This window comes from Protopterus annectens, chromosome 15.part0 (assembly GCF_019279795.1).
Source record: "Protopterus annectens isolate FY-2018-M chromosome 15.part0, PAN1.0, whole genome shotgun sequence".
Taxonomy (NCBI): domain Eukaryota; kingdom Metazoa; phylum Chordata; order Ceratodontiformes; family Protopteridae; genus Protopterus; species Protopterus annectens.
The window spans coordinates 135,585,442-135,607,288 of NC_056749.1; the positions used below are offsets into that span (position 1 = coordinate 135,585,442).

General features: G+C 40.8%; 1 protein-coding gene across 2 annotated transcripts in view; it reads left to right on the forward strand.

Annotated features, from left to right (window-relative positions):
- Positions 1-21,847, forward strand: part of RNF128 (ring finger protein 128) — a 1,151,289-nt gene that overhangs the window by 363,032 nt on the left and 766,410 nt on the right. The window contains exon 1 of one of the 2 annotated variants that reach the window (XM_044057623.1): positions 4,352-4,943. The exons of the other annotated variant lie outside the window; for it this stretch is intronic. Coding sequence (XP_043913558.1) covers positions 4,478-4,943 — 466 coding nt within the window. The 5' untranslated portion in view covers positions 4,352-4,477. Of the gene's footprint in view, positions 1-4,351; positions 4,944-21,847 lie in introns of those variants that run through there. 2 annotated transcript variants of the gene reach the window in all.

The following is a 21,847-nucleotide window of genomic DNA, read 5'->3' on the forward strand; positions in this document are numbered from 1 at the left end:
CACTTTAATATTCTCCCTTCGCGCTACAGTGGGGAAAAGGGAAATTTCCCTTACCTGCACCGTAGTACAGCCTTGGCAACGGTCATACTTACACAAAAGTGCTTCTTCGGTGAAAAGCACTTTTGCGTAAGTATGCCCGGTCATTTGGATTTCGGTCGTTTGCTCAGTCGAGCAAACATCCTAGATCCATAATATATATACTGCTTACTCAGAAGTGATCTATACCTGACATACAAGGCCATGTCCAACCCAGAATTGATGGATATGCTCCACCTAAAAAAAAAAAAAAAATCCCTGAGAGCCACACGCTCTAGGGATATAAACCTTACCACAGCATTAAATAGGACGTGCTGGAGGGATAGATTCCTGACCCAGACACTCCCCATGCTTTGGAACAAAATTCCAATATACATCAGGCAGAGCCCCTCACTAGCAGTCTTCAAGAGAAGCCTTGAGGATGGATGGGAAACAGAAAATTTACCCCAGGGATCACTGCAGTGGCTCTGCTAAACAGAGGCGCAGGGAACTAATGGCTCTGCTGGTCAGAGTCACAGGGAACTAATCTAAGGGGGGTGGCGAAAGCCAACATACTCTGGCTAGGCTTATAAATGCCCTTGAGCAGATTGCCTAGTACTTACCTATGAACCTATATATATATATATATATATATATATATATATATATATTTATATACACACATACACATGCACACACAAGTAGTTAAGTAAATAACCATTGCAGTTACAAGCATGAAAACTTAATAAAAAGACATTTAAACTAAGTAATATATATAGATTCAGGTAATAACGAGAACTAGCAATAACACACTAGGATTATCCACAGTAAACAACCATACAAATGAAAGCAGTAAGTATTGTAAGTTACATGAGGTGAAGATATAAACTACAAAGAGAAATTGCAAATAAGAGGCAAGAAGCATGTTTGCCTGTATTTCTCTTCAAATATCTGTGATGCTACTCTTTTTGTATTGATTCGTTTTGCTGTGTCCTTTGCATAAATATTGCATCATATTAAATCTTTCTTTCCCACCTTCTCCAGATGTCTCCTGCTCCTCCTGTTTCTCTTTACTTGGGAGACTCATTTTTCCATCATGCTGGATATGACCTGTGTTAGACTTTCTACCCAAAATCCTTCACTTTGCAGGTATCCCAAAACTTCAACTTCTATTTTTTTAACTTCTAATTTACTAATCTTCTGTTCTATGTTCCCTCTTTCTGATCTTATATTTTGTATTGAGAAATTTTCCATATCTGGGTGCCTTTGTCTGTATTTCTCTTTAAATGTCTTTTGGGATACTTTTTTGTATTGATTCAATTCAATTCAAAGTCCAGGAAAATGAATTAGAAATTGTTGTGTCAAGCTGAAGTTGAATCCAAGAATTAGTATTGCAAATTTAGGGGTAAAAACTCATGATTGCTGCCTAAGTCATGCCCTTAAACCCAATGCAAAAAAATGTGCCATCATCCCTTTCGGTAAGAGCAGTGTTCCTGCTAACTTCCGCATCAATAACAACACCTTAAGTATGCACTCAGTGGTGAGACACCTGGGCACACAGGTTGACAGCAACCTTACCTTTGATCACCATGTCTCCACAGTGGTAAGAAGGGCATTCTTTATTGCTCATTTCATAAGTAAGGGCATTGCCTCCAGTCAAAAGTTATAACCTCCCTGTACTTTTCCTTCATCAAGCCAGTAATTGAGTACAATGCCCCTTTTGTTATGTACCTTTCCAAGCATCTGCAGCAATTGGAGAGACCACAAAGGTTACTCTCAAGGAAAATTCAAGGTCTTCAGCATCTGTCCTATATGGATTGTCTGAAATCACTCACTTTATTCTGTTTCACACAGACTACTCAGACGTAATCTCTGCCTTGCATATAAGGCAATCTCTGATCTTGACTTATTGGAAATGCTGCATATCCGTAAGTCAAGTAATACAGAGGTTACTCATGCTAAAGACCTTAACCTGGTATGTGAAAATAACAGAACCTGCTGGAGGGACACATTTGTCTCCCAGAGGTTGCCACACCTTTGGAACAGACTCCCACTTCATGTCAAACAGAGCACCTCAAATGCAATCTGGATAATTAGATGGGTAACCATTAAATCACTCCAGGGGTTCCACCTGCGTCCTACTTGGACATGGCCAATAGGTGCTGATTGTGGAAATAAGGGTAGAATTTGGCTAGGCTTGTAAGGGCCCCAGGGCCATTAGCCTAGTAACTTCCTGGGATCCTATGCTAAATAGCAACAGTAATGAAGCCCAATCCAAAATTAAACAGACCTTTAGAATTGGGAAAGCAGCGCAAGAATTACCTCTTGTTGATATAGTGAAAAGATACTGTAATGCTCAACCTGCAATATTTGTTGGGGATTATTTTTTCTTGCTTCCTACTAACCATAACATTCTCCACTATGTATTGGTCATCTCCATCATGTGGGTGAGAGCTAATGTCAACAAGTTATGTTCAGTCATCTGTGCAGCCAAGAGGGTTTTTTACTGTAAAATCTAGCTGTCTTGGGCATGCTCAGTTAGTTATTCCTGGTGGGTGGGTAGGCGTGTTTTTATATAAATACTCTAATGGGCATGTCATGTACCTGACTGACCCTCACTTTTGCACGGAGTGTACACCAACATGACAGTCCTGGCCCCCTCAAGCATCTCTTGCAAAGCAGTTTTGTGAGAAATGGAACTGGTGTGTGTATTCTGATAGTGATTCACTTCAAAGAAGCATACTAACCCAATGCCTTAGGTCAACTGGTGCCCTAGGCAAAAGGGCTCCACGGCGCCCCCCACCACACCATCTGGTGTCCCCATCCTAGTCTACCTACACCAAATAAATACTGGAAAAGTGCCCCTACTAGAGCGGCGCCCTAGGCGGCCGCCTAGTTGGCCTGTGCCTAAGGCCGGCCATGAGCTAAGTGGACTAAAATGTTAAACACTGGAAAGATCCATAAAAAAGCAAAACTAAGTTAAACATCAAATTCAAGTTCTAGAACACATTCCAAGACCATCTAAAGCGCAGGGACACAAGAGCAGAAAGCCTTTTCACGGCCGAGCAGTTGTTCTTAAGGAGTTCCACTCATTAAGAATTATTTGGTTTAACAAAAAACAGACTGTAAACAGTAGTGCCGAGGAGAACAAGCATCATATTTTCCCCTGTGATTCAGCTGACAGTTTGTAGTCCAAGAAGGTAATTTTCTAAGAAAATGATTACAAGCAATTTGTTATATTTTTCTGTCCCATGATGTGCCTACCTTGCCACGCTGACTTTGTTACTGTGTTTTCTTTTAATCATCAACACAAATGCAATGTAACTAGTTGAACTGACCCTGTAGACTTAGAGCATTCATTGTAGCATGTGGTAAATATGTTACACTCTGTTTTAAACGTCCAGCCTTGCCGCTGTGAAAACTTTTATTCGCAAGGTTCGTGACTGGATGGCGAATGATAAAGATCATTTTGCATGAGTAGCTTGCTGTGGCTGTAAGACGTTGTCCTCTTCGATTCTCAGTTAAAGCGTCTTCTGCGTGGAGACATGCGTGAATGGGCGTACCTTCGTTGAAGGTTGTGTGTCAGAGCTGGCAACTCGGTACGTAAAAATCTACTGCCAATCATTAGCGGACCGGAGTTCCGCTGTGGCGCCCCCTAACCGGGAAAAGCCGAAAGATACAACAATAGCTTGCTGTGGCTGTAACATTCCTGGCTTGGTCTGGATGAGTCTGCCCTTAGCGCTGCTATACCACCGTTTATAAAGTTCGGGAGTGGGGGTTCATGCAATGTATGTCTTGATACTTTTAAAGTATTCTTAACTTTGACTTGCATATTGAAAGAAAATAAAATAGCAGCATCTCGAAAACCGTAATGTACCATAAAAATCTCACTGGCCTTAATGAGTTCAGTTGGTAATAAAATGAAAATAAGTTGCTTGCGTTGTGTGAGGGTGTGGTTTGCCCTGATAAATGTCATATTCCAGTAAGAAATCTCCCATTCTGGGCATCTGAAAAAGTGGCATCTACTCCATTAAACAGAAAACTGCATACCCAAAAAGGAAACGGCATAACTAATAACAGAACATCCTATGGATTACTATATTGCAAAAGGAAACGATTGAGTTAAGAAATACGTAGATAAAGAGCAGAGATTTTTTTTTTCTTTTTTTCAGAGAGAGTGTTGCAAAATTGATATAACACGTGAACTAACAATTTCGAGGTTTAGCTGCAAGAGTTCCGTGGTGTTTGGCTCCTTTAATGGTCAGTGGGGAGGTACTCTATACGTAGGGGCGGGGCTAATAACAGTGCAGAGGTTAGAAGGCTGGCGATAGGAGTTGCTTTCAAACTTAATTAACTGTTTCAAGGCGGTTGGAACAGTAGGTACCTGAGAGTGGCTGTGTTGTCCGTTTTTAGCGTTTAATTTTTACGGACCGTGTGTCATTGTCGTTACTACTACAGCGTGATGGAGCCACGGCTGCCAGGACTGCTGTTGTCCGTGGTCGCCAGTGGCAGTAGCTGGCTGATTCCAAGCCTTCTGATGTTGAGTGCCGTACCTGGGCTGTATTCTAGCCAGGTGTGGACTGCCTACGTGAACATCTCTTTTCCCAGCTCCGGTAACAGCACTTTGTGGCAGAGAGAAGAGGATGGCGTCTACGGTGTACAATCCTACCGGGATACGCGCTGGGGGCTGCTGGTGCTACCATCCTTGAAGGACCGAGACAGGTACCAAGATGAAGCGATCTACGGCTGCAGCCGTAAGGTCACCTACCAGGTGCCCACTTATGTGAAAGACTGGATAGCTTTGGTGAAGAGGGGGGGCGAGTGCACCTTTTCCCAAAAGATTCACCAGGCCACCGATAAGGGAGCGAACGCTGTTGTGGTCTTCAACTCGGACATGGGCGACGTGGTCATCCCGATGTCTCACCCAGGCAAGTGGGTTTTATTAAAATGGGGGCCGAAGGAAAGGTTGCGCTTGAAACGCGTATGATTGGTGACTATGAAGCAGGAAAATCTGTCGCCCACCAGCGATACAACTGTCTGAAGTCAAGTAATTGTGATAAATGAATTCTAGGGTTACCGCTTGGTAGTAAGTCATCACAGGCTAATACTTTAATTGGAGAGGTCTTCTGGTCAAATGGCAGCAGCTTTAACACTTTAAAAACAATTTTCCGTCTGTGGATTAGGGGCATCGTGTTTGTAGTTGAACCATTGATATTTTGTGAAACAGTAGTAATAGTTGTAAAACAAGTGCAATAACGAATAGTAAATTGCTGATCGCATTAAACGGAGTCCTTTCCATGAACTGCCTTTTTAGACTATGGGGTTATACTTGTGGGGTATTTGAAATTGTGCTGTAGGAGATGGACCTGTGCCCGAGATAAATGGTTCTGACAAAATTGTATGTCGCAGAGAGATTTTCTGTACAGCAGATTTGCCACTTTACAATTTTTTTGCTAACTTGGAAGTCTAACTGCTTTGGAGTCTAAAGCTGCTTGTGTGCTTTATCCTGACAGCTGTAGAACTTGGTTCTAATTTGTTAAAGGGCATCTTTTCCGTATAGGTTCATAGTTTAGTACTAAGCTAACTGCCCTTGCGAGCCATTATAAGCTTAGCCAATTATCCTTTGTGAGACTCAAACCCTCCACCTTGTGTTTGTAAGGCAAACACCTTGGACATTAAGCCACCCTATCCTGAAAGGAATTAAGATTGTAAAGCTACAGTATCTGGTTTGCCATAGTATGTGGGCCTGTCTCCATTTTATGATTTAGTTTTATACAATGCCTTTGGAAAATGTCTCAAGGTTAAAATTGTAACTGTCTGATTCTGTGTAGTATCAGTTTTCAGCAGCAGTAGCCTATATGGTTAACTTTTTGCTGTAGGAAGCAGAATGTTTTTGTCACAGATGTGGTCTAAGTGATCAGTCTGACTGCCTTTTCTAGCTAGTGACCCCACCCCCCCCCACCCACATTTCTTTTTCATAGCATTTGTTGCCTGCAAGCTTTTGTTTTGCTGCTTTGTTCACAGACAGGACTCTACTAGAAACCAACAGCTTGTGAAGCTTTCCTTGGACTCTGCTAAGCCTTTTGCCTTGCTTTTTATCCCTTTGGTAACTTCATATTGGAATATTTCTATTTTGTATCTAGCTCATGTCCAAGAAGATACAATTGTTTGCCTATTTTCTGGTAATGTAATATTTAGCATGCATGTCTAATTCTGATCTGAAGTACCTCTTCTACTTTTGCAGTACAGGTGCTGCATAATTATGCCATGCTTTCCTGATGTGCCATATTAGCCCCGCAGTTACCTGTGTTGGGAATGTTGTACAGTGATTCCTTTGTGCTTTTTGTAAAGAACTGCCTGTTTGTATGTTTTAGTGATCTATGCTGGCCTGATTAGCTAGATTGCAGGTACAAATTTATTTCAAGTTTTTGTAGGCTAGATTAATTTGACTAGCCAAGTAGTCTCTTCAGGGGAGACCAGAGGTGGTATTTATACTACTAGGGGAAATTTGGCCAGAGTGTCTGGTGAACTCCACCACTACTCTCTCTTTGATAGGTGTTATGGGATCTTTCATTTCCATTTGAGGTAACCAAGTGAAGCAGACGGGAGCCTTGGTTTAATTTCCCTTGCAAAAGATGACCAGCTCTAGTGCATCACCCCTCCCCCCACCTTATGCTGAATTGCAGTGTCCGCAATCATTTTGTCTGGTGTGGGAATAGAAACCACATCCTTCTCCACTAAAAGGCAAGCTTGCTACTTGTTCTACTGATTTTTCTCATAACTGAGACAGTTTGAAAACTTGCTTATGTATCAGTTTTACTTTCATGTTGCGGAGATAGTTGTCTTAAAATAAACTTTCTGAAGACACTGTTCTGTAGTATGGAGCCTTGCTAGTAAATTATCAAAAGAATATTAAATGTGTAGCATATGGTCAAGTTTACATAGCTGCTTTATTCAGTGGATTAGCCTCACAGAAAAAGTGGATAACGTTTTAAAGGACTGGTAGCTGAAGCTGCTTTTTGTTTTGTAAAAATCAAGTAAAGATTAGTTATTTGTTTTGGTCATTTTCCCAAGAATGGGCAAGCTTTTTCCAGTACATTAAGTTCATTAAAAGCTTCCTTCTGGCTGTACTTAGCAATAGTCCCCCTGTGATTGATCTGTTCCTAATTGGGATTACTAAAAGCAGTAGATTATTATCTCTCTAAATTTCTCTCTCTTGGTTATTTGGCAGTGCTTCAGGTGGTGTGGTTTGTGTATGTTTTGTTTGCAACATCTTTAGTGACACTTTTGTTTTTTGCCTTTAATGCGTTCTCTCTCATTTGTTCTGGGGTTCTGTTTAGGATAACATTTCTCAACATTTATTTTTGTTAAATGGTTTGCAGTTTAATATCAACTGGTTGGAGAAGCTCCAAGGGTTCCTGGTATGTTTAGAAGAAAAAAAAATGCACCTGAAGGACCTGAGCTATCATGAGACGCTGGGTGGACTTGTCTCTGTAGAGACATTACAGGTGTCTGTCATGCCTTCTGGAGCATTATGGATATCAAAGACCTCTTGTTTCCACAAATCTAACAGTCCAGCTAGCACTAGAATTAGAGATCTGAAACTGCTTCAGCAAATCATGGCGAAGAGGCAGATTTATCATTCTAGGGCCACCCTGTCAATGGAACAGTGCCTTTCCTAAACTGCTGTTTGCTGGAGGCCTTTGTTGCCTCATTTCCTTCCTTAGGGGGTACATGCCAAATAGCAGGGGAATCCAGACTGGGACCTTGTAGTAAGATCCAAAAGCTAGCCCACAAGCCATTAAAATTGATGTACTTTAAAAAAAAAAAAAAAAAAAAAATCTGTAGCAATTATAATTTGGGGTTGAATTATTTCAGCAGCATTAAATGTGATAAGCAAACTATGTTTAGAAAGTACTGTTTTTATATAGTAAGAAAAGTGAAGTCTGAACAGACTACCTAATATGTGATGTAGGAATGCAGTTGGTGCTGATATTTAAAGGAATTTAGAAGACCAGTATAGCTGAACTCTTGAGTATCCTAGTTCGCTGCTTTAGAGAGTGGATGTTGAGCGAATTGAATTATAATTTGCATGATTTTACTTGCTTTTCTCATCATTCTCACTAGTTAATGTTTACAAGTTTATGAATCCTTGTCTTCAGTGACTAATAGACAATTCAGTAGCTGTTTTGTGCTTTATTTTAATTTCTGCACCCACTGAGGAGTATTAAAGTTCCATGTTTTACTGTAGTAGTTTTCAGGCGTTCCTCTAGGTATCTAGTAGAATGGGTGAGGCCTTCAAGGAGGCTAGCATTGCGATTTGTTTATGCTGTATTTCAAGAAGGCAGGTTTTGCATAGTCTTCACCACTCAACTTAACTTTAGGCGTCCTTGTCTTACCAAATGATTGTCTTTCTGTCTTTGATACAGATTAGACATGTCCCCACTGGTGGTTACTGAATGATTTGTGGTGCTTCATCGGGAATATGTTGAACTTGATACAGTATTCACAATTGGTGTGGTTAATGAACTGCGTCCTAGGAAGAGCCATTTTATCCACCCCCCCGAGTAAAATGTCGTCAAATGAGGTTGGGATGTGAGAAAATTAGTTAACGCTGTTACGTATATATGAACAGAGTGCAAAAATTGTGAAACATTTATGGAGAGGTACTTGATGAGAATGTTGAGCAGTACCAAAAGAAATTAACACTTGGGTCAAGTGGAAAAGTTGGGAGGAAAGTCATTTGGTGGCATTGGGATGGTAGGCCAAGATCTCTCTGGTTTAAAGACCTGGGAAAAAAGCTGATGTCCTCTTTAGTATAACAAAATGATTAGCATAACTTGCTATGGTATGCAAATGGGGGCAAACCAAGATTAGATGATTTGTAAAGATGAGTAGGAAAGTGTGTTGTGGCAAAGCAAGCACAGCAAGAGGTTTCCAGCTTTGAAGAGGCTAGTCTGAAGATTGCAGGAACCCAGTGCATGTTGGTTAAGTGTGACAGAATTGTTCTGTGAAAGAAGTGTTGTAAACTGAATAGACTTGACAGGTCCTGGTATTTTATGACTTTGTGTTTCTCTGTACATAAGACACTAGTCATTGGGTGTAGCAATTTCAATGAACAATGCTGCTTTTGCCTTTATTTTAAGAGTACTATATCTTTCTAATTCTAGCTTTTTCTGAATGCTTAAAGCATACTGACTGGCCCCCTCTAAAAGCACTTCCTCTAGATGATGTCATTTCCTACCACTCATTCCAAACCCTTCTCAATCAGCAAGCCCTCCCATTGAAACCAAATGGATCAAAACCAATCCCTGCCCATGGTTATCAAAAGATACTAAACTAGCCTTGCACCAAAGGTATGAAAAATGGAAACCATATCAAAAACATAAACCCTAACGCCCTCCTAGAATATAAGAAACTACGAAACTCCACAAATAAATACCAATAAAGACTACAAAGCCCACTACTCCAAACTCCAGTCCTTGCACTCAACAAATCCCAAAAATTCTGGGACTCAATCCCATCCATGCTGCATCCTGGCAACAAAGAAAACCCCTGCCCAGACCCCAATCTCTCCAACCTTGAAACAGCCAGCCAGTTCAACTCATTCTTCATAGACTACATAGCTAAACTGTCAGCCTCCTTCCCACCCCTCTCCTCCTCCACCCCCTCCTGCCCCCCAACCATCAGCCTTCCTCCACATCCCTCTGCCTCAAGCCCATCCCCACAAGCACTATAAAAAGACTTCTCAAATTCAAACCCTGTCGCAATGCACCCAACAACCTTCCACCTACCTTCTTCAAACAATCTCCAGACAGCATTGCCTATCCCATCTCTATTATAAATAGATCCATACAAGAGTCGTACATCCCTTCTATCTGGCATCATGCTTACATCATCCCCCTCCACAAAGGTGGAAAAAATACTGATACCACCAACTTCAGGCCTATTGCCATCCTTTCCCCTCTTTCTAAAATACTAAAGAAAGCAATACAAGCAGAACTCATGACGCACCTAATGCTAAAACTCCTCTCCACTACCCAACATGGCTTCCGCTGTGGCCACAGCACCATGACTGTCCTTCTTTGTTTGAAAAAATAAACCTCGAACGTGACTCGGGCAAGTTCGTATCCACTCTTCCTAGAGCTGTCTAAGGGCTTTGACACCATCTCACACACCCTACTTGTATCCCAACTCTATACCCTACACCTCTTCCCACCACCATTGCCTGGTTTTCCAACTACATGTCCAACCGCCAACAAGCTGTCCAATGGAAAACTTCAACCTCCCCCTTCCTTCCCACACCCACATGTGTCCCACAAGGTTCTGTTCTTGGCCCTCTTCTCTTCAACCTGTTCATTAACAACTTTCACCAATCAATCCCAAACTTGTCTATCATACAGTATGCAGATGACTCAACAATCTGCTCAGCCTTCTCCCCCTCTGAGCTCCTAGCAAAAACCCAACTAGCCTTCAAAACAGAAACCTGGATGCAATCTAACCATCTGGCACTAAAAGCAAATTAATGCCCCCCCCCCCACACACACACACACACACACACACACCAAAAACTCCATTGACAAATCCACATTCACCATACAGATCCAAAACAACACCCTCTTTGAAATTGTTCCCAACACCAAGCTTCTTGGCATAATTGTTGATGAACTAAAATATGACACCCCCATCCACACCACAATCAAGAAAATCCAACAAAAGTCGGGTCTCCTCTACAGGCACAACCACTTTCTAAGCCCCTCTACCCGTCAAACTCTTTAATCCACCTTCCTACTCCCCTCCCTTATGTATAGTGACCTTATTTTCACCAATCCTCATCTTGGTCCTCTGTCCAAATTTGAATCCTGCTACCACAAGATCTCCAAATTTGCAACTAATTAAAAAAACTCATCCCACCCCTGCCACTCCCTCCTCACCCTCAACTGGCTTGAACTACCCAACTACCTCAGTTACCTACAACTCACCATTGCCCACAAGCTCATCTTTAAACCTGCCAACTGCCCAGCTCTTGCTACTTCCTTAAAACCTTGCATTCCCAACCGTTCACTCGGATCCAAAATCTCCTTCAGGTCCACAAACCTGCACGACCTCCTGGCCATCTACTGCTGTCCCACTCCTTAGCTAAACAGTGGAACTCTCTTCCCACACACCTACGCAACCTGCCTAATCATACAAATTTAAAATCTCAGCTACTGGCTCATCTTTCTTCCAAATGGGAATGCCCTTGCCATGCTCCAACTTAAACCCCCCCCCTCATTCCACCTTGCACCGACTCATCCAACTACCTCTACTATTACTTCATCCCACCCAAAACAATCCATACCCTACTAAAAAACTAATTTTCTATCTATTGTACTATACTCTCCAATTTCAAATATACTATTACCCTCTCCATGCATAATATTTCCCTGACCTACTAATGGCTAGTAGCTATATATTTTGAAATGTTAAACCTACAACTGAGTCTATAACAAAAATATTCACTTTATGTAAAAGTTGAAATTTCTGTATGGAATTGTCTTTTCATTTTTGTAATATTGTGACAAGCCAATTGCAAATATGGAGCTTATCTGTAAATGTTTAGCTGTGTGAACTATGCCTTTTGTAACATGTGAAATGTAACTTGCAATTATTGTGGAGATTTTCTCCCTGGGCTTCCACTGAAAACAGGCTGCTCTTGGCCTAGTGGACTTCATGGTCATCAAACCTAAATAAAATATATCTGGCTTTCTTGCATCTATTTTTGAACTGTTTGTAGTGAGTGATCCCCTGTGGGACGGGTTTCCAATGTTTTTCAGCTACTTCAATATTATGTTTGCATACTCCCAAATGCTACAGTCTTGCCACATTATTACATCTTTCAATATACTGACGTCCTGCCATTAGTATATCGTAACCAGCAAGATGATGTGCAATTGTTTCCAATTCTGTTTTAAAAAACCTACATTTGTCTATTTTCTCCCACATTTTTAATGGAATTTGTAAACCAGCGTGTATGTAGTCCACCATCTTGGGCCACCAATATTTAACCTTTTGCTTTTTGGTTTAAATTCACCTCTCCTTTAACCATCACTATGTTTGATCCTCAACATGAAGTTCCAACAGTTTTCTGTACTCACAACTATAGTTATGCATTTTCTACATTTCTTGCCTTCTCATCTGATCTTCATCTTATATTCTTTCAGTTTTTGGCACTTTCATTTGCTGCATGATTTTTATCTACTGCTGGTTTGCTATCCCTTCCTGCTTGACAACGATAACTCTTCTGCTAAACTAAGCAGGGACGATATCTTACTTATTCTCCTCCCGTTTTATAATTTTCACTACATTTGGATGTTGAGGTCAGCACGACTGCAGATCTGTACATGTAATCAGTTTCAAGGAGGCCAATACCCCCTCCAGAATGGGAAATATGTAGTCTTTGTATACACTGATTTTTACAAGTCATTTGATAAGCATGAAGCATCATGTTGTTTTCCTGTATAACTGATTCCCTTAGGTGAACAGCATTACTCCTCTTTGGCTGATATTTTGTAGTGAGGAGAGGGAAGTTGATCAGATTAGAGATGCATCATCAGCATATTTGGTGAGAATAGCAGATGAGGAGAAAGTGAAGTTAATGAACCAATTTAACAATAAAGGTCCAAAGATAAATCCTTGTGATACTCAGCTAGGTACTGTGATGAATGTAGAAAATGCTAACTGCCATTTAATTGCTTGTTTGGTTAGAAATATGGTTAGGGGTACTTTTCCTTTACAGCACTCTACCACTTTGTGCTGCTGTATATCACCCATATTTCAGTCCCAGACACAAGTCTGTGTGACTACTACTTCTGTACAGCTGCCTCACAACTGTCTATTGTACTGTTAGGTGTACAGGGACCGTGTGGTCATTGCAGAAGTAGCTGCAGTCCACGGTTAAATCCCTACCATTCGCGGGAGGCTAGTTTGTTTTACACATGTTGGACAGAAGCGGATTTCCTTTTCACTTCAATACTCAGGAGAGAATCCCTGGCCACTGTAGAAGAAGGTTAATCTAGGGGAATACTAGTAGGAGAGGTTAATCTAGGGGAATACTAGTAGGAGAGGTTAATCTAGGGGAATACTAGTAGGAGAGGTTAATCTAGGGGAATACTAGTAGGAGAGGTTAATCTAGGGGAATACTAGTAGGAGAGAAGGTGAAAGGATGTAGAGTTCTGGATATGGCTGGATCGGGTGATCATGCATCATTTCACACAGTACTGAGAGATGTCGGCCAGGTCTCCAGAGTAAATGTGTACTGCTGTCAAGTGAAGAACGACAACCTTTATAAAGTACTCTTCGCTTTGCGCATGTATTTCTCAGCTATGGGAGGTGCTCTAAAAAAAAAACTGTTCATAGTACCATACATGTAAAAAAAAAAAAAAAAAAAAAAAAAAAACACCAGTCTTTGCAATGCTCATCACTGTCCACGGTTTGTCAGCCGTGACATGCAAAGGAAAGTTTTTTGCCCATTATAACCACTGCGATCTTGCACCAGACAAGACGTTCATGTCTGCAGTACTGCCTGCTTACCAAATGAAAAACGAAAACTTAACCTTACCTAATGAGAGAGATTAGTTTCACATCACATGTCAGCCCTGCAGAAATGCTAACATAAAGCCGAAACAGCACGGTGAAGACATGATAGGGGTTTAACGGAAAAGTACCTGGTTAGGTAACAGTCCAGTGTGTGGGTTAGGTAACAGACCAGTGTGTGTGGAGAAGAAACCAAAGCTGTTGAGTGTGAAAACGTTTCGAGTGAAAGACCATATTGAGTGCTTTTAGAAGGTCAAGGAAGGAGGAGGAGATTAATGTATTTTACTCCTTCAGTTTCTTGTAACTGATGTTGTAGTATCTTGCAATTTTATGACTTATCTGCTATGAAAAATGTACTCCTAACTTGACAAACGTCATTCTAGAAGTGTTGGTAATGAGATACCTAGTGACTGCATTTTTGTGCAGAACTTTGACATTCAACACCTCACTTAACTCCATGGTTGTACAGTTGTGGAGAAAAGTACCTGGAAGGGCATTATCTGAGATTATAGTATGTAAAATAAAATATTATTCCTCTGATGACCATGGAAAAGGACAAGGTGAATTATTGGTATGCCAGAGCCGTTCCCAGAAGTCAGAGGGTCAGTCTTTGATGCTCATTTTGAGCATTGGCTCTGTTACAGAATGCAGATGTTGATGCACATGTGCACACACTCCAAGCAAACCTTTGGACTGTTTGGAATCACTTGACAGCCTAGGACATGTATAACTGTAGCCCTTGATGAAAACCTATATAGACCCTGTGAGGAAATACGACATTGCACAGAAGGTACCCCAGTGGAGAATCCGACTAGAGGATTTCTCTAAGGCAGCAGTGTACCCCATGACATCACTGTACCACCATTTGAAAAAGTACACATGCTCATGTGAAAGCTTTTTCTACTTGCATAATTAAACTGCTGCTGCAAAGGTAAAGTGTCACAATAAGAACCATGTGCTGTTTTTAAAAACTCGCACAAGCCCACACTGGCAAGCATTTGCATTAGTTTATCAGCTGCTTAGTGAGCTTAATCCTGCAGTACTGAGTTTGAGTCTGTCATTATTCATTTGACTTCTGTTTCACTTTCTCCAAGTCATATAATCAGTTAGTATCAGATCACCCTTGAAAAGAAAGACCTTTGCAACTAGTTGGTTTGCCTGGGTGACAGATTTAATTATTTCACATAGTTCTTTGCACAATATTACTACAGTGTGTTTGCATTTCTGCATGTGGATTTACACTTTATACTTTCTGTATACCGTTTTCTGAGTTGAAAGTCTCATTTAGCATGGGGCAACAAAATTGTGATCCACTGTGTTGGAGGCAGCACAGTATTAGTGAGTAGCACTGCTAACTCAGTCTGATTTTTGTGTGGGGTGTTTTCTGTGTAGAGGTGGTCATTCTTGCATACATGTGGGCTTTCTGCGGTGATCTATTTTCTTCCCACCAGACTAAATTTTCTTGCTTACTGCCCATATGTGTGCATGTAGTGTATGAGTAGGAGGATTCTCCAGTAGACTGTCTCCTTTTTTTGGAAAGAACTTCATAGCTTTGCATCCACTGGTTGCTAAGATTCTCTGAAGTCCCTAGAGGAAATGAATTATGCTGCGGTGGTGGTGCTGCAGTAGTGTTGTCACTTCACAGTAAGACGTCCTGTTCGATTCTCAGCTAAAGTGTCTTCTGTGTGGAGACTTGGTGAATGGGCGTACCTTCGTTGCCAGTTGTGCGTCAGGACTGGCAACTCAGCATGTAAAAATCTACTGCCAGTCATTAGCGGACCGGAGTTCGCTGTGGCCGACCCCTAACCGGGAAAAGCCGAAAGACGCACACTTTCAGTATAACTGCAAGAAAGGTAGACTTTAATGTAAGCAACTCACTGTGTAGCTAGCAAATGTCATTTGGTTAGCTCCTCCAGCCTTCCTTATAGGGAATCAGTGACCCAGGCTTTCTTTGTGCATTTTTAGGAATGCTGCCTATATCCTTGGAGGAGATACACATGTACTGTTTGTGTAATTCAAGCTACAAAAATTGTGATGGAAGTACCTGGTGTTTCAGATTGTGGCCTTCCAAACAAGACTTGGATACTTAAGAACATATGAGAATATGAGCACAGTATTACACGGCGTAGGAGAGTGTGAGCACAGTATTGCCTGGCGTAGGAGAGTGTGAGCACAGTATTGCCTGGCGTAGGAGAGTGTGAGCACAGTATTGCCTGGCGTAGGAGAGTGTGAGCACAGTATTGCCTGGCGTAGGAGAGTGTGAGCACAGTATTGCCTGGCGTAGGAGAGTGTGAGCACAGTATTGCCTGGCGTAGGAGAGTGTGAGCACAGTATTGCCTGGCGTAGGAGAGTGTGAGCACAGTATTGCCTGGCGTAGGAGAGTGTGAGCACAGTATTGCCTGGCGTAGGAGAGTGTGAGCACAGTATTGCCTGGCGTAGGAGAGTGTGAGCACAGTATTGCCTGGCGAAGGATCGTGTGAGCACAGTATTGCCTGGGCGTAGGAGAGTGTGAGCACAGTATTGCCTGGCGTAGGAGAGTGTGAGCACAGTATTGCCTGGCGTAGGAGAGTGTGAGCACAGTATTGCCTGGCGTAGGAGAGTGTGAGCACAGTATTGCCTGGCCCAAAAATAAGGACAATTTTTAAATATTGCTCTTATAAACTTAGAAAGATAATAGAATAGTAGGTCTTGCATTAGTATGAATTTTCTGAAGGGTATGAAATCTGAAACTGAAATGTCTGTTATTATTTGATAACTTCAGTCTTTAATGATTTGCCACTAAATTGCCAAAAAAAACACAATTTTATGAAAAATGGACTAAAACTGTGATTCAAAAATATAAAATAGCCACACAATACAGCTGGGAACCTGTCGAAGAAGGGACACTTTTTAATATTAGTACTGCTAACTTGAGCAGCTGACAAAATAAAAGAATATACATGCATTTCTGAAATAAAAGTAATCTATAACTGATTATTACAGTTATTTATTAATTGTAAACCCTTCATGTTTTCTTCCAAAAATTGCCATTTTGCGGAGGGGTTATTAGGGGAAGAGCAACATTTTGAGCCAAAATTAGGGACAGTTGAGAGGTTTGGATATGCCTAATTCTATAAAGCAATTTATTTGCATGTACCTCTCAACCTGTTAAATCAGGAAATCTGGACAATGCCAAATATATGGGGGGGGGGGGGGGCATGTAAACGGTACTAAAAATTGCTCTTGTATAAACTGAGACAGTTGATCGAATAACAGGTCTTGCTTTTAGCATGCATTTTCTGAAGGTTATGAAGTCTGAAACAGTGTCTGTCGTTATTTAGTGACTTCGTTCCGAAATGATTTGACAGAAAACCACAAATTTTATGAGGAACAAATGAAAAATAAGAAGCAAAATTCTATTCATTCTGCAAAATTCTGCACAGTTGAGAGGTATAGTTCAGCTGGGGCTGTCTTTGAGTTTGCTGCCCCCCCCCCTCACAAAATCATGGTCGAATGGAGCTTACCCCCCTACAGCCATTCCAATGAACCATTACTTGGCTATTTCACCCCATTTACCATAAGCACTAGTGTGTATACTGCTTTACTTCTGTGATGATTTGGACTTCATTTAAGTTTTATTTTGCATTTTACTGCGCAAACATTAATAGATATCCTATCAGCAATGCAGTCTCACAATGAGAGCAGACTTGGCATTAAAACTTCTCTGCCCTTGAAAACTCACAATCACTTAAACAACATTGAAACCCACATTCAAAGAAAATACATTTTGCCAGTGGCAGATTAACTTCAGGTTTGGGCTGTTTTCAAATCACAGGCCCCTTGCGCACAAAACATACACATGCCCTTTCATACATCTTCCTGATTGTATTAAATTATATTCCTTGAACAAATACAGTACAGTTTTAGAGGGTGTTTTAAATTTGTTTTGAAATTTTTCCAGTAAACAATGAAACAAAATGCATGCACCAGTAATGACAAAACTGCCCAATTCAGAACATTTCCATCATAAAAGTCTGCTCAAACTTCTACAGTCCACCAGTATCAGTACATATGCACAGTCTCTGAAGAAGTCAGTCATCTAAATAATTCCACATTAAAGAGATCTGTAACTAATGAAGAGGTTGCTGCTAGCAAACTTTATATTTCATTGTTTCATCTACAAATAAAGTGCCTGTTGCTCTTGAGGAATAAATTGCCTATTTTACATTAAAAAATGATAAGCTAGTAAAATTGCAATAGGGAAGGGATGGCAAACTGATAACAGGTTCATAGTTACTAGGTATCTCCCTCAGAGGACATTCTCAGGACTGCAGCATCCACACTCTTTAAAAGTACAACACAGTACAGTAATGTATCTACGTACTGTGGGAGTAGAACCCACAGCCTTCTGCATGAAAAGCATAGTATACTAACTGCTGTGCTATTAACAATGCAAGCAGACTCTGCATAAGCAGCACTAAACTTATCTTCCCCTGAAGCTTTCGGCTCCTTGTAAAATCCACTTGACACTCAACTGTATCTTTCAACTTTGCAGCACAAGAAATCTGCAAAAAGCCAAAGCACAAAAGGCAGGGACATATTTTAAACATTGCTTGTATAATATTGGAAAGTTACTAGAATAAAATACCTAGTTCCTACCATGCATTTCACTGCCACGTCTTAGCCCCAGGACTCTGTGCATGACAGTCAGAGCAACATACCACTATGCCAAACCAACTGTTTCTTGAAACATGAGAAGACTGAAACATAAACGGCTATAATTTAGTGAATTCTGTTCTCACCATAGCTCTCAACCTCTTGGCACAAAATACCTGGACAAAGCTAATAATGGGGGAATACAGCCCCCAAACATATTTAGTGAATTCTAGCTCTCAACCTCTTACCACAAAACACCTGGACAAAGCCGATAATGGGGGAATACAGGCCCAAAAATAGGGAAACATTTCAAATATTGATCTTATAAACTTAGAAAATTGCTACAATACAAGGTTTTGTGTTGCTATGTACTTTCTGAAGAATATGAAGTCTGAAATTCAAATGCCTGTCATTATTTATTTAGTGAATTAAATCCAGGAAACCACAGATTTTATGAGGAACAGAACAAAAATATGAGCAGTTTCCACAAGTGATGGTGGGTAGAGAATTCAGGCTCTTGCTATCTTCACCCAAGGTTCAGGGTTTGAGTCTGAGTTATTCTTTGACCACTACTGTTGCCTGACACTAGCCACCAGGTATATTTATCTGGGGCAGTCACACATACACACACCACCCTAGTGGCACTTAAAAAGCCCACAGTCAAAACACTCCATTACCATACATTCTAGATAACAATTCAAACTGCTGTTCATGCTGCATTTGACTGGAAAGGTAATAGTCTCATGGCCATTTATTTTTGCTTGGCAGCAGGGTCGTCTGAAAAGCCTTCAGATGCACTTGCCTTTTAAAGAGCGTCTCATTGATGTAAGTTTTACAGATGGACTTGATGCATGCAATACCAAAGTTCAAGTGTGCCTGAATGGACCTACCTGAAGTGGGCCGTAAGAGTCTGTTCAAAGTTGTCTCAGTAACAGCCTGTATCTCTGAAATAAGACAAAAACATATGCTTGCTCTCTGCAGTGACAACCTTCTATGCAGTGATCTACCTGCAGTGTGCAGCAGCAGCCTATTCAGGTAATTCTCTATGATGTAAAGGCTTCCCATGTTCCTTCAGTGAGAAGTGCCAACCTGTTCAGGAAGGTCTCAAATAAAAAAAAAAAATCTGATGAAGCGTATTACAAATACGTGAAAGCGCTCATTTCGTTGTTCTCTAATCTATGGAATAAAGAAGGAGTTTGCTCTATCCTGGACTGAATTTTGTTTCTGTGGAAATAGAACTGAAGTAGCCGTTTTGTCTTGGTTCACTTGTGTTTTATATTTGCATTTTGAATGTCTCAAATGTAAGGGCTGCAGATGTACCTGCAGTGTGTACTATCATCCTGTTCAGGTGTATTTTATTCATCTTCCTGTAGTATCAACCTGTTCACTAAGCCTATGGGTTTAATGATAGAGGACTTAAAACAAATATACTGAAACCAAACAGCAGTAATCTAGAAAACCAAATTACTAATTCCTTTACTGTATTGTTCCTGTAAACGTACATAATACAAAAATTACATTTCAACATTGTCTTATATTTTAACAGAGCAGCTAATGTTTACATTGCAGAACACTTTAAAGAATACAGGTACTCAGTAAAAGTCTAAATTAGGCATTTGCATTCTATACATAATCATTTCATTTCTACAGATTTGTAATACAATCTCAACACTCGGATAACAGCCCGCATTACTTTTTCTACAGGACGCTGAGTACTTTACAAAAGAATTAAACCAATGTTTATACACCACAGACGTCATAGTTAGTGTGAAACATTAATGTATAAAAATAAGTTTGAGAAATTGGGGGTAATAATCATCTGGAAAATGCAGGCTACCAGAATGGAAAAAGACAGAAAATGAACTGATGAATATGTTAAGGTGTAATGCCTGGATATTGAAAGCCTTAAAAAAATATATATTTTTGCAAGTCATATACTCCAGACATCTTTCCACTTATATATGCTTGCTATGTCAGAGATTAGTATATCAAACTTTGTGTATAAACTAAATATCTGTCCTTAATTCAGTGTTGTGCTGCATCAGAGTTAAAATATATAAGCAGGGGGATGTTTATTGGATGGAGCTCCACCTCACAAATTACATGTCATACCATAACTGCCTGTCTTGTTTAAACATGTGTTTGCAACAAGAGAAGATAAACTGATATTCTGTATGTAAGATATTCGGAACTTTTTTTTTCATTTGGGAAATGCACTATTCTGCCTTAATGTCTTCCTTCAAAAACACTTCAGTTTTCTGTTGTAGAATCATATCTTAATGATGAAAGAGCTGCAGGTCTACCTCCGGTGTGAAGACCCGTCATCCAGGAGTGACTTGGAAATGTAAGCGCTACGGTGGCACTTGGAGCGTGCAGTAACAGGCCATTCAGGAATATCTCAATAGTCTGCTCACATGTGAAACCAACTTTTAATCATGCAAAGTGCAGCAACCTACCAGCAAAAAGTAGGACAAGAGCTTCTGTGTGCTAGTGTAGGTATAAGTCTCTGGAAAGATATAACAAGCCTTGCTTGCACAATGGTAACCATTAATACCAAGGACACCTCTTTATCTCAACAGAAAAATCATACTTTGCCTTAAATCACATAACTAGTTAGTTCCACACTGTATTTAACAGACATTCAAACACCGATATAAACACAACTAATACTATAGCAATGCAATAAGCAAGTCATACATGCACACACGCGCACACACAGGCACACGTGCACACACACAGGCAAACACACCCTTACATCTCTTCGTTCATAGCTGGGCCATTACATCCCTGTCCACGATCCATGTAGCTGGGGCGTTCGAGCACATCCCCACGAGATCCCCGACGAGACTCCAGCCTGCCGACGTTGCAGTCCGGGTCCGATCTGTTCCCAGCGACAGTCTATGCAGTTTAAAACTGCATAGACTTCTGGGAGCTCTGTTCATATTTCCCAGTCCGGACTGCTGCTGAGACAGTCTGCACATGCTCCTGACTGTCTCGGCAGCAGTCTGGACTAGTGTGCATGCACGAAAGTCCGCGATTTTTTAAATTTTTCTTGTATTCTTTTTTGTTTATCTTCTTTATTTCTTTATTTTACAGCTGAGGGGGCTGCAGTCTGGCAGCACAGGCCGCCCCTGATTGGTTTTGATCTGATGGCAGCTAGTTCATTTAGTATGTTAAGGAGTGTGTTACAGCTTCATCTAGGGCCAAGTATGCTGGAATATCCCAGTTGTATTTGAGGTAGCTAAAAAAAGTGTTTAATGAAAGAAGAGTGTGCAAATTATTACAGCTAGTGTTTGTGCATGATTAGATAATCTCATGGCAAAGGTAAGTAGATGGTCACTGACTGTCAGGTAGGGAGCTAGCAGTGTTAATTTTGCTGTTGGTGGTAGGATCCAGTCTGATGTAGACTACATATTACTGACAATTGTTTATTCGAGTAGCAGTAGTGATAATTTGTGATCAAAGACTGATAGTGTGGGAGAATAAGACTTAAGTAGTCTATGAATACTAGCTATGATGATGGTTTTCTTGCTGAAATTGAGAGGTCCAGTGCAGGATTTCTTGTAGTAATGGGATGTTTCCAGGAGGCCTGTATCTGGCAGTGATGCATATGCTCTTGTAT